The 13,981-nt window shown below is 35.8% G+C and overlaps 1 protein-coding gene across 6 annotated transcripts in view; it reads left to right on the forward strand.

Moving 5' to 3' along the window:
• Positions 1-13,981, forward strand: part of SLC12A1 (solute carrier family 12 member 1) — a 124,192-nt gene that overhangs the window by 70,954 nt on the left and 39,257 nt on the right. For all 6 annotated transcript variants that reach the window (XM_074294424.1, XM_074294429.1, XM_074294430.1 and 3 more), the window contains exon 18: positions 3,774-3,914. In XM_074294424.1, the coding sequence (XP_074150525.1) occupies positions 3,774-3,914 (141 nt within the window). The remainder of the gene's footprint in view (positions 1-3,773; positions 3,915-13,981) is intronic.

Genomic DNA, 13,981 nt, shown 5'->3' on the forward strand with positions numbered 1-13,981 from the left:
TTTATTCATTGTCCTCTTCACACAGTAACCTTTCCTCTATTCAAAGACAGTGATTCCCTCATCACCTTATTATCATTTGTTCTGTAAAATAAATAATTGCAAACTTTTCACACTTTCTTCAAACCAATGTTGTCATATTTGATGTTTCTTTTAAAAAGAAAAAACCCAACCCACCAACCCATAGTTTTATCTATTGAAATGCTGAGTTCATTTTTAAATTCATGAAGTTGGCTATAGAAGTATTTTAATTGGGTGATAAAATCCACTTCTGTGATCTGACTCACAGTGAGAAGCTAGAGGACTCTGTCCCTGCATGTCTTTCTTTTTTTATTATTGGGTTTTTTTTTCCCCATGGCAGCTGTATGGCAGCTTTGCTTCCACATTAATATGTGTGCAACAATGATAGTATAATAACTTTCAGCAAAGAGAGATTCTGCTTGAAATATTTTTATGACTTTACAATATGGCAAACCCAGGCACTAAAGTAAATCTCACTGTCACAGTTAATGTTTAATTTGGATTTTTGTAATACTAATAGATATACGTTAGACTGTATTTATTTAAATAAGTGCCAGTTTCCCAGGGGTTCACAGTCATAGTAGTGCAATTCATAGGTTGATGCTAAGGTACATCCTTCCAGGACCTGGCAATGATTTCTCTATCCTATGCCTCTTCTCTGTGTTGGGCACCCTCCACTGAATTTCCGTTCTTTGCTTTGTACTACCTGGTAAGTCAGAGAGAGAGACAAGTCATATCCTATATTAGATAGAATTTTAGAGCTGAGAGGGACTTTAGAGATCATTTAGTACAGAGATTCTTAACCTTGAGTCTGTGAACTTGTTTTCTTAAAAAAAAATTGATAACTATTTTGATGTAATTGATTTTCTTTGTAATCCTAAGTATGTTATATTATGCATTTAAAAATATTATTTTGAGAAGAGATCCACAGACTTCACTAGATTTTCATAAATGGTAACCACCAAAAAGTGGCTTAGGAGTCCATCTCCTTTCTTTTACAACTGCTCAGAGAGATCAAGATATGCCCAAGATCTCATGGCTAGCTAGTATCAGAACCAGGGCTACAATCCCAACCTCCTGATATCTACCCCAGCCCATCCCCCCTTCTTAGTATATTCTCAAGTCACTTCTCAGAGTGATGGAAAAATTAAATCCCTCCAAAGAATGCTTCTTACCAAGTTTATAAGTAAGTCTAGTACTCCAGCTACATTGAGGAACTACTTAAGAAAAAGGGCCATCTTTCATGCTTGATTTCTACTGTACCAGACACCATGGGTAACATGGAAAGTGCATTCAGATGGCCTGATGTTTAAATCTTGCCTCTCCCATTTACTACCTGCGTGACTTGGTCAAGTTAGTGAACCCTCAATTTCCTAAAATTATAAATTAGAAGGTTGGACTAGATGAATACTAGTTTGGGAGATCCCTCCCAAAAATACTTATTGAATTGAGCTGAAATGGAAGGAGAAAGGAGCCAAAATATCATCTGAGGTAATAATTAGATGCAACATGTCAAATTGTACCTAAATCAAATTAAAATATAATTGGGAAATGCTTTAAAAAAGAAATTAAAATGGGACACAAGGTTAACATTATTGTTTTCTAAGTCAATATGCTTCTGTAGGGGCTCATTTCTATTTAAGTTGAGTTGAATTTGAGAGATGGCCTCTGTGTCACATGATCAACAAACACTTATTAACTACTCAGGGTAAAAAAATTGGCAAACCACTCCAGTGTTTTTGCCAAGAAAACCCCAAATGGGGTTGTGAAGTCAGATGTGACTGAAAGGACTGAGCAACAACAAAAATATATTCCAGACACTGAGTTTAATATACTGGAGATACTAAAAGTAAAAAAAAAAAAAAGGCCTATCTGCCTTCAGGAAGCTGTTATTCTAATGGGAGAAGACAACATATGTATATACAGAGTAGATGGATAGAAAATCAAGGTAGAGGGGAAAGCTCTAGCAGCTTGGACAACTGAAAAAGATCTCCAGCAGAAAATGAGGTTTTTATTGAGTCCAGAATGAAGGCAAGGAAACTAAGAGATGAAAGTGAAGAGGGAAAGGCTGGGATACAGCCAGTGCAAAGATGTGGAGGTGGGAAATAGAGAGTCAGGTGCCAGCAACAACATATTGGCCAATGTGCCTAGATTGTAGATTGTGTAGAGGGGAGTAAAGTATAAGGTTGAAAAGGTAGCAAGAGGCCAGGGCATGGCCAGCTTTAAATGCCCAACAGAGGACTTTATATTTGATCCTGGAGGCAAAATAAGAGTCACTGGAATTTATTGAATAGGAAGAAATGATATGAGGAGACCTGCTCTTTAGGAAAATGAATTGAGGCAATTGAGATGGAGGATGGATTGGAGGGAAGAAAAAATTAAGGTAGGAAGACTAATTAGAAAGCTATTTATTACCTTAGCCAGGTGAAAGGTGATGAGGACCTGAACCAGAATAATGGCTGCATGAATGGAGATATGTTATGTAAATAGGGAGAAGGGGACCAATACAAAAGATTTTGTGAAGATAGTTTGTCATTCGATTAGATACTCGAGGTGAGTGAGATTTAGGAGCTGAGGGTGACACTGAAATTGAAAACCTGGGATTACACCTTTGGGGAAAAATGATGATGTCTTTGATAGAATAGAGAAGTTTGGATGAAGGGGAGAATTTGTGGGGAAAATAATGAGTTCTGTTTTGGACATGTTAAATTTGAGTTATCTCTGGGACTCAACTGTGGTTGCCTATGGAATATGCCTGTAGAACATCCTGATCAAGATGGCCCAAAGGCACTCTAGCTGGAAGATTGCAAGCAATCTATTTAATTATTCAGTTTCCCAGAAAGCTCTCTAAAATTACACTTTGGGTGGTTGGTTTGCCTATCTGCATTAGTGATGGAAGTTTCCACATAAGGAAAGTGATAAAATTAAAGATCTCTTTTTCACTGCTTCCTTCCCACAATTATCTGAATGGGGCAAATTCACATAATGATGAAAAAGAGTTTAGAAGAGCTGGTTCAAATTCTGACTCAGAAACATACTGGCTGTGTCACACAAGTCACTTATTCTCCAGGCAGCTCCCTAAGACTAGAAATTGTCATAGAGAACTCCTTATGCTAATAAAAATCATGGTAAAGTTGTTGTTCCTTTTTATTAAAGAAACCTAACAGTGGCAACCTAGAGTGGTAAAGAGAAGTCGGGCGCTCTTATTCTGGCACTCACTAAGCTAATTTCTCTGAGCCTCAGTTTCCCCATTTGCAAAATGAGGGGGTTGCCTAAGTCCAACCCTCTGAGGTCTTTTACAGCTAATGATGTATGAACCACATAGGGTTCTGATCTGCTCACTAAGTTCTATCTGTTTCTTTCCCTTTGTTGCCATGGTTCTGATTGACTCCCCATCCCTAAAAGTGACCCTGAAGGCTGAGCTAAGAACTGCTGGCATCTTCCTCCTGAGGCACTTTCATCACAGCCTGGCATGAGTTCAGGCTCATCACCACCTGCCCACTTCCCACTTCTCCCAGAATCTTTGCAGTTAATTAATCACATGCTAATAACCCCAGACTCCTTGGCTAGAATGTGAATATCAACACTGGTGACTTTGGGGAAGAAAAGCTGAATTTTTGTGGACTGTGGGGAGGTGTCCTCCCCTTCCTTAGCCTAGCAGGGCTCAACTGCTTATTTCTGTCCCTTAAAAAACAAACACAACTTGATGGGAAATGCTACGATTTTTTGATCGACCAATTTTTCGTGTCATACAGGGACCTCGCAAGGAGTGTGTGAAGGAGATGAACAGCAGCATGGCAAAGAAGCAGGCCTGGCTTCTCAAGAACAAAATTAAGGCTTTCTACGCTGCAGTAGCAGCAGACTGCTTTAGGGATGGCGTCAGAAGTCTCCTTCAGGTAGGCTGAGGAACGGAAAAGTGAAAGACAATTAACACTGAATGTTAATAAAGCTCTAAAGTGAACGGATCCACCCCACCAACTGCCGAGATCAATACAGAGGATTCAGGATTTGGAAGTGGTCTAGTCCTAAACATCAACCATCATGAAAGGATGCCCAGGGTTGTAGTGTCTCTGAGCTGTGAATGAGAACAATGGAATATGGAAAATAAGGTTGCCTTTGGCCACCATAACACAATCTGCGCCCACACATATTGAAATGCAAATTTTTTCTTATAGTTGGCAACATTCAGTATCCTATTAAAACTTCAAATTATTTTTGCATTTCATACTATATACAGCATTAAGAGTTGGGCATTTTATTCTTTTTTTGTGCAAATGATGTGAAAGCAGCTGCTAGATCTGACTAAATAAATGAATGATGATCTGCTGTGTTAAATCTCACAGTCCGCCTAAATTATTTCCAGAATATTTAATGAAATTTAATATTCAGAGCTGCTCAAGACTAAAGCACATTGATTTTAGCTTGCTAGATTATCCCTAAAGCTCTGACCTTTTTTTTTTGACCTAGTAGAGAGTAAAAAAAAAAGTCCCATATCTACTATTGAAAATTAAAATTCAATCCATCTAATGCAACTAAGCATTTACTAAGCACCTACTGCATGTAAGGTAAAGTGATGGCTACTAGGGTTATAGGATGAAATAGAACAAAAGTCCTCCCTTCAAGGAATTTGGAGTTTAGAAAAAAGAAAAAGACACACATATAAGCACCTATAAGTTAGAAGTTACAAAAAGATAAATTTAAGATTGAATTAAGGAACACTTGTCTTACACTTAGAAGTATCCACAAATGGAATTGTCTGTTCTGGATATTCCCCTTCCCTTTCCTGGACATTTTCAAGGAAAGCTAGATGACTACTTGTTGGATATATTTTAGATAGGATTTTTTTTTGCAAGTTCTGGTTGGACCAGATTGCATTGAAGTTCTTTACAATTCTGCATATCTGTGAGAATATCTTAATTGCAAAGGAAAGATTTAGTGTTGTGAAAAACTTAGAGAGGGAATGATCACTTCCACTTGTTGAGATCAAATAAGACATTATCATGGAAGTGACATGTGAAGTGATCCTTGAAGGAAGAAAAATATTTTAATTGGTAGAGATGAGAACAGAATTGTTGGAAATTGGGAATAATATAAGCAAAGGCATAGGAGTGGAAGAGAACAAGAAGAGGGCTGTAAATGATTTTGCAATTTATTGGAATATGGGGTATATGAAGGATATAACTGAGAAATTAGGATTAAAATGTGGGCTAGAGTCAAGGAGGGTCTTGAATGTTTAGATAAGAAATTTATACTTTATGATGTAAGCAATAGAATATGATCAGAGGTATCTGGATAGATTAGAGAGAGGGGAAACTAGAGACAGACTAGTTAGGAACCTCTTGGTGGCCTAGGCAAGAAGTGGATTCATTGTGGAAGTGGATGGAAGAAACAGAAACAGTGAAGGGAGTAGATCAATTAATCAACAAGTATTTATTAAGTACTTAATATGTGCCAAGCACTGGAAATACCAATTCAAAAAATGAAACCATCCTGATATGTAAGAAGCTTACATTCCAATGAGGATTGATGCTTCCAAGGTCAATTCAACAGAGCTTGGAAACAAATTGGATTGGTCAGTGGGGAAAGGGCAAGAAAAGTAGATAGTCCAAGAGGACTTGGAGGTTTAAAATATGGAAAGCTAGGAGGGTAGTCTATCAAACAGAAATAGAGAAATCAAGAGGAAAGAGAGATGTTGGCAAAAAGATTACATGTTCATTTTTGGATCATAGAATTAGAGGTCATTGAGATCAACATATCCATTTTATAGATAAGAAAATAGGCACACAGAGGTTAATTAACTTTCCTGTCCTAATATAGTTTATATTTAACAAAAACAAGATTCAAATCCTGATCCTTTTACCCTAGATCCAGCCTTCTGTCCTCTGTTCAGACTGAGGGGCTAATGGTATCAGCCCTTCTCTAGGAGATAGCCATCAGGAAATTTGAAATATGAGGACACGAACTCTACAGAGAGTTTGGGAGTAATGGTACAGATTTCAAAGTTATCTGCCTGAAGTTGATGATTGAAGACCTAGAATTGGATGAGGTTTAAATAAAAGGATGTAGAAAGAAAAGGGAAGGTAGTAAAGGGGAATAATATGGGAAAGACTCACATTGAAAGGTCAGGGAATGAAAGACAATATAAAAATACTGAGGGAAATAAAAGGCAAAGTATGGTATTACCATCTCTAAAAACCAAGGGAGGAGAATGTATCAAGAAAGTAGTTGGTAGAATTGGGGAAAAAAGCATTTATTAAGCACTCAGGTGCTTTATAAATATCATTTTATTTTATGATTCAATGAACCCTGCTAGGTAGTTGCTATTATTTCCATTTTACAGTTGAGGAAACTGAGACAGATAAAAAATTTGACTTGCCCTGGGTCATAGCTAGCATCTGAATTTGAATTCAATTTTTTCTGACTCATGCTGCCACCTACTATCCCAGTCAAGCTTCTCAAATATAGTATAAGTACTTTTTTAAAAAGTCATCAGATTTGGAGATAGAATTATTGAAAATCCCAGAAATGTTTTAGTATAATTACAATGAAGATACCATATGTATGGTACCTCTTTTTACCTCTTTTTCTTCAAGTTTTTGCATGGACTATTGCTTACACCTGGATTCCCTTCTAACTTCTGTCTCATGAAAAGTTTAGTTCCTTAACTAGAATTATTTAAATGAAAAGAAAAAAAAAAAAAAAGGGAGGGGGGAAGTAAAGAAAGAAGTATAAGTGAACAAATAAGTAAGAGCAGAATTGCATCAAAATTAGGGAAATCTAATTGCAGGAAAAAATACTAACTCACAAAAGGAAAAAAAAAATAATTTTAGAAAAAAGAAAGTCTACACCTAACAAATACTCCAAAAGAACCACCTCTAGGTACATGAGACAGATGACAAAAATAATGCAGATATATCAAATGACTTTTAAAAGGGATTGAGTATACTTAGAATGGAATTATGATAAATCCTTTTTAATCTTGTCAGTATAAATGTGAATAGCAGGCCAATTACATCAAGACTGTGTCATTCATACTAGCCATCAGGAAGCAATGCATTCTTCCATAATATTTCAGATATTGGATAAGCTGTAGGTATTACAATGCTCAGTCCCTTGGAAAGAAAGGGAGAGATATCTGGAAATGCTCCTAAGGACAATGTCTCAAAGGAGTCTAATAAAACTTCATTGAAGACATAATAAAGATTACATAAATATCCAACTGATATTTGCAGCTGAAAATTAAATCACCCAATTAAAAGCAATGACAAAGAAATACACAGAATGGAATTTGGAAAACAAAAGGATATCAGAAATTCTTGAGATTCAAAATCAACAATTTTAAGTGAAAGCCAAAAGCTGATAAGATAGGAGTCACAGCAATTGAAAGGCCAAAATAAAAAGCTAACATCAACTTTAAAAATCAATTACTTAGAAAAGCAAAGAAATTAGAGGAGAGAGAGAACACTGAAAAAGGATATGGAAATTTTCTTGCCACTTTAATAACAACAGTAGCAACAAAGCAACAATAATAACTAGTATTTATATAGCACTTTAAGGCTTGCAAGCATTTTACATGTTTATTCATTTAATCCTTACTACAACTCCTCAATGTTTTGTTCAGTCATTGCCAACTTTTCATAATCCCATTTTTGGTTTTCTTGGTAAAGATACTGGAGTGGTTTGCCAATTCCTTCACTAGCTCCTTTTACAAATGAGGAAACTGGGTTAAGTGACTTGTCCAGAAATACACAGCTAGTAAATGTTTTAAGCCAGATTTGAATTCATAAACAGAAGTCTTCCTGAGGGAAGTGTTCCGGACTCTTGGCCTAGTACTCTATTGCAATACTTAGCTGTACCATAACTCCTTGATGTAGGTGCTATTATTAGATAAGGAACTAAAGTACAGAGAAGTTAATGACTTGCAAAGCTCAGAGCTATTATAGATCTGAGAGAGGATTTGAACTCAGGTCTGCTTGGCTCTAAGTCCTGTGCACTATTCTGGTTTATCTATATAATTAAAAGAGATCCTACCCAAGAAAAGTTCAAGTTGGCCCCAATTTGAAACAGTGACTTTGTATACTTCAGGGAAGAGTAGTTACATCAAGGAGGTGATAAAAACTTGTTTCCTTAAAAAACTTGAAAGCAAAAGATCTAAATAAGATGCATAATTATCGACTCAGATGCTCCACAGAGGAGCATGAATAACCAGCAAAGCACTTTACTAGATTCTCTTCTGGTTCAAGTCCATCCCCATCATTCTTCACAGAAAATAGAACTTATTTATTATAGAAACATGAGAATACCAACAGGCTATCCAAATATAGATTAATTATATGGGAGGGTGCTTTCTACACAAGATACATAACTTTTATCACTCAAATCTCCAAACATTTATGAGAAAATGATATATTGACTGATGAGAAAAGGAAGGTGCCAAAAAGTCCCTGGAGTATAAAAGGTAGCTCATTATCAATTCAGTGATTAATGAACAAAGCTTCCCACTTATGTTGCTTTTACTTGGTTATCACAAAACCTTTGACTCTGTTCAACATGGCTCAGTCATGTACAGCAAATGAGCTGTGTGTGTGTACATATATATACAACTCATATATCTATACATATGTACAATATATATAATAATGAGAATATTAGAATATTTAATGTTCACATGGAAAACACTTCCCTTTTTCTGGACATATAACCAATACATGTAAAGAACAATCATTAGCATAGAAAGATTAACCTGTCCATACCATTTGATCTATAGTCCCACTAATGGGCATACACCTCAAGAAAGTCAAAGACAGTTACAAAGATATGTCATGTAGAGAGTGCTATATTGCATTCTCTGTAGAAAGCAAAGAATGAGAAACAAAGTGGGTGCCCATTGATTGGGAGATGACTAAAAATATTATAGTATATGAATATAATGATAGGTTACACAGTGTGAAGTAAAAAATGAGGAATTCAGAAAGATATGGGAAGAATTATATGGGTACATGCAAAACAAAACAACAAAAAGAATCAAATAACGACTACAACAAAAATGGAAAGATCACTAAAGGGAAGCCAAAATGAAAAATCAAAGACTAATTATAAAACATACCATCCTTTCCCACTCTATAGCAGAGAAGAAGAGGGCTATTAAGATAATGTTAATATCAGATGTAATTACTCTATGATATTGTTGCTTAAATATCTTTTAATGTCATAAGGGAACATTCAGCCTGGAGATGAGCTAGAAAATAATTGTAATATTAAGACAAAAGGCATCCAATAGGTTATTTTAAAAGGAAGGAAAATAATAGCTGAAAATATTCCTGGCATATCCCAATTCTTTGCTGAATTTTTATATTCAAGTTTATATTCAAAGAAGTCAGAAGTCAGGACCACATCCTGATGCCAGAGATGTTGGTGCAGGCAAGACAGGAAGCATAAGAGAAAATGCACCCTTAAATGACAGTCTTAGAAAAGAGGAATAAAGTGTTCTTAAAGATATTCCCTTTTTATTGCACCTAAAGAGAATGTACCAAGTCACTCACTGAAGAGGAATAATATTAGAGGACCAGAAAAGCTATTACCTCCTCGTGATCCTGCTATCTCTTTCTAATTTTCCTAACCATTGCAAAAATGTGTCATTGCAAGGAAGCAATTGGTTACTTTTTAGCAGCTCCTCTATGAACTGTACTGGGAGCCTAAAGCTGTTCATAAATGCAGTTATATAAATATAGAAAGCAAGGTTTCCTGTCTTATTCATAATAATATACTGTCATCTATTATATAGATTATTGCTTACCTGCATGTATACATTTTATTCTAAACTTTGCTTTTTCAATCAGTAATCTTAATTTAGAAGTAGTTTACTACCATGAATAGAATTCTGTTCAGCCTACTGGGTAAAAAAAAAACTGGATTCAAATCCTGCTATAATTGAAAAATATTTAATAAAACAAATACATAGCAGAACATAGATCATGTTAATTTGCGATTTTTTTAAAGTAACAATGTAGCCTGCAAGGATCCTTATATGTCCCTTAGAAGCCTTAGCCTCTACTTGAATTTCAATACTAATACTTTAAACAACTCTCAAAGACTATAAATTACAGATATTTTTCTAATCTACATCTGTAGAGGAAATGTCCACATTAAGAGTTTCCCACAGATGAATTAATAATCTATTACCTGATTCAACAATTTATAGGATAGAGTGGACAGTCAATCTCTGGAGGACGGGGATAATGTAAGCTCCCTAAAGGAAGAAACAGTTTTCTTTTTTCATCTTGGTCTCCCCAAAGCCTAGAGATTACTAGTAAATGATTAATAAATGCTTATTGAGTTAAACTGAACTCACAAGATTTGTTCCTATTATCCCCATTAACTTTTTGCACTAGATGTCAGACACTATACACAGGAAGTCCTGCTGCAAGCTTATATTCTAAGATCATTAACATGGATGAAGGCAAAATGAGGAACAGACAACTGAATAAGAAAATCATAAAAATAAGACAAGGATAAGTGTGCTTGAAGGTTAAAAGATAATGTTTAGTGCATTGTTTGAGAGAGAAAGTGAGAAGAAAGCATATGTGGGATGCATTTCCAGCCTAAGTCAAGAGGAAATAATAGCTAAAGAAACGGTCACCTCATTTTGATCTGTCCAGAATAGCTTTTTTGAAGGTGATTCAAGAACTATTTTATCAAGGACTATGGGAATATTTATGGCAGCTAAGTGGTGAAGTGGATGAAGCGCTAAATCTGGAGTCAGGAAGACTCCTCTTTATGAGTTCAAATGTGGCCTCAGATGCTTTCTAGCTGTATGATTCAGGGCAAGTCACTTAACCCTGTTTATCTCAGTTTCCTCATTTGTAAAATGGAGAAAGACATGGCAAACCAGTCCAATATTTCCCCAAGAAATCCCTGAGGTTACAAAAGAGTTGGACATGACTAAAAAATGGCTGAGCAAAAAGGGGGAGCTTAGCATAGTGAGTGGAAATGGAAGATACTTAGTCATATGGTAGTGTTATGAGAAGATTTATGAACAATTATATGACAATGGATTAAAGGGATTTGAGTCAAAGAACCAAGAGAAGGTGTGTGGGTGGGTGGGTGGGGGAATATATCCTGAACATATAGGAACATCAGCCATGTAAGGTAATCCCCAGATTTAGTCTATGAGTTTTAAAGCATGGAATGAAGAGCTGGATAGAAGCAAACTAAAGGCCCCAATAAAAGAAGCCTGAGTCAAATAATATATATTGAAAAAGACAATTTCTGCAATAGATATAAGAATCAACGGTGCTAATCTTCAGCACCTTGGTGATGAGGCGGTTGTAAATTATTCAGATATAATTACTATCACTGTCAACAAGGCTATGGGAGGCGGGTATGGTTAGAACATCAAAGTAAATTTATTTCAATGTTTCAGTAGATTTGGGATCTCACTGATATGGGAGCAGATAGCAGCCAATCCATGCCTTAATCTTCTGTAGTATTCTTCTAATTTGTACTTTAACAAATCTAGAGAACTCCTTAGTGTACAGGAGGACTTCTTCTAGACCTTTTAACGTAGTGCGAATGCCATTACATCATCTAGTCCGTCCATCTGTTATCTCTTGCTTTTCCTATAGAACCATTCAACCTTCCTTTCTGATCACAAGTAATAAGCATTCAAGTTAATCTCTCCCTCTTATTCATGAGGATATGGATGCACAAGAGGAAATATGAGAAAATATAAAAGCTACAGGGACAGGAAACAGAGCTGGAAAGCTATATGTAGAACTAGGGAGAGGCTTGTATGACCAATGACTCATGTAGGAAACTATGTTTATCAAGTAGCTTACACCAGACAAAAGATGAAATGATGATTGAATCAGACCAGAGAAAAGCTACTCCACAGACCTTGACCTTAGACTTGGAGACATCAACACAACATATACCAAAAAGTAGCTTGTCTCTGTTTCAGGAGGCACCATAGAACAGTGGAAAGACCAATGTCTCTGGAGTCAGTGGATTCAAATTTTAACTACCTACACGACCTTGAGGGATTATGTAACTTTTGTAAGCCTAAATTTCCTCATGTGTAAAGGAAAGATATTGGATTAGATGGCCTCTGAGATGGCCCTGATCCAGATGGGTAATTCTTTATTGGTGCTGTGACTCAAGTGGCTTTGCAGGTATTAGACCTACCACAGAGGAGGACTGCTTGACAACCTCCAGAAACTTTATCCAGACAATAATTAGGATTTAGAGCTTACTTGGCAAATTTAGGAGAGTTAAAGAAAACCTGTCCCATGGTCAATTTTTGTTAACCTAAATGCCAGAAAGCTGAGGGCCTTTTGGAAAAAGCAAAACAAATAGAGACATACATTCTCAGGTTTTCCACAAGTGAGGACATGAGCCAAAGAGATTTTTTGATAGACTCCATCTAAATATGGGTTTGTTGTATCAAAAATTATTCTATTTAGTGAATGACTTTGTGCATGTTTTTCAGATGATAAGAAAATAGTGATGCTTTTTTCTAAATCCTTAATTCTGAGGGTCCAAGACAATCCATTTTTAATCTACATTATCCTTTTTATTTCCTGTCCTGCCTAGAAAAGCATTTCTGTCATGTTGAATATGGTCCTAACTTGTGACTCTTCTGAATATGGAAATTCAGAAAACCAAGGATAGGTTATACCCTCAGGAATGAATATAAGAAACTTTGCCTTTTTTCTTTTAAAAATACATTTTATTTACATAGTTTGTCTTTAAAGCATTCATGTCCCAGCATCATTCCATATTGAAACCTATCTTATTATAAAAAAATTAAACAAAATATTTCCAGTAACTGTACCTGACAATGTATATAGATAGCATTCTGTCACAATGGTCCCCTACTTCTCTGCTATAAGGGGAGGTGTGCTCAATTTTCTATTCCATGGAAATCTAATGAATAAGGTACATATGCTTCATGAAGAAGACAAGGTGGTCCTAAAGAAGATGCAATCAAGAAGAAAAGCTGGAACAAATCAAGAACATGCAGGATTTAAAAATACAGGGAACCATGATGGATGTGACAGTCAGTCAGTCAATCAACAAGTACTCACTATGTGCCACGCATTGGGCCAAGTTCTGAGGATTAAAAAGAAAACTGAGCATTTGCCCTTTAGGAGATCACATTCTAATGGGGGAGACAATATGTAATATGTAAACAGCTAATTATGAGCATACAAGATATATCCATAATAGAATAAGGTAATGGGAGCTGAGGGCAGTAACAGGTCAGACTTGTATCTCAGGAAAATTGCTTAGGCAGTTCAATGGAAAATGGATTGGAATAGGAGGAGACAAAGATCAACTAGAAGACTTGTAATAATCCAGACACAAGGGCCTATACAAGGGTGTGGCTGTGGAACAGTTTTGTTACTACTGAAGGATCTATTCTCAAGATATACAAAAGTAGAGAAGATACTAAATGATTTTGGAGGGAAAACTATAAATATTATTATTACAGAAATATTATTACTGAGGGCAAAAGTAACTAAAAATTCCTATGTGTACATGCTCATCTCTTTAAAATTTACATGAGCTGCCCACATATCAAAGGTACTCCAGATGAAAAATAGGAAAAATAAGCAGCGAGGCTTCTGCAAATTATTTATTTTTTGTGGGATATTTTATCTTAAGAGGTCTACAACTAGCTGAAAATACAAGAGAATACAGAAGCTGATTGTTGAGCTCACATAAGATTATTATATGGATGTCAGAACTCTGTTTAATAGTCATGTTTAATAGTTTAATAGTCACCACCTCAATGATCCAGAACTCTGAAGTTCATTTGCCTGACCTCCATAACCATCTATTCTCCAATATCTACTTTTGTGTCATCCCTTCTATAGAATCTCCACACTCCCTACAATCTTCCAGTTCTTTATCTCTTTTTAGTTTTCCAAGATTCATTATCTTTATTATAGTTGCATTTTCC

The sequence above is a fragment of the Sminthopsis crassicaudata genome, chromosome 2 (genome assembly GCF_048593235.1).
Source record: "Sminthopsis crassicaudata isolate SCR6 chromosome 2, ASM4859323v1, whole genome shotgun sequence".
NCBI classification, from domain to species: Eukaryota; Metazoa; Chordata; class Mammalia; order Dasyuromorphia; family Dasyuridae; genus Sminthopsis; species Sminthopsis crassicaudata.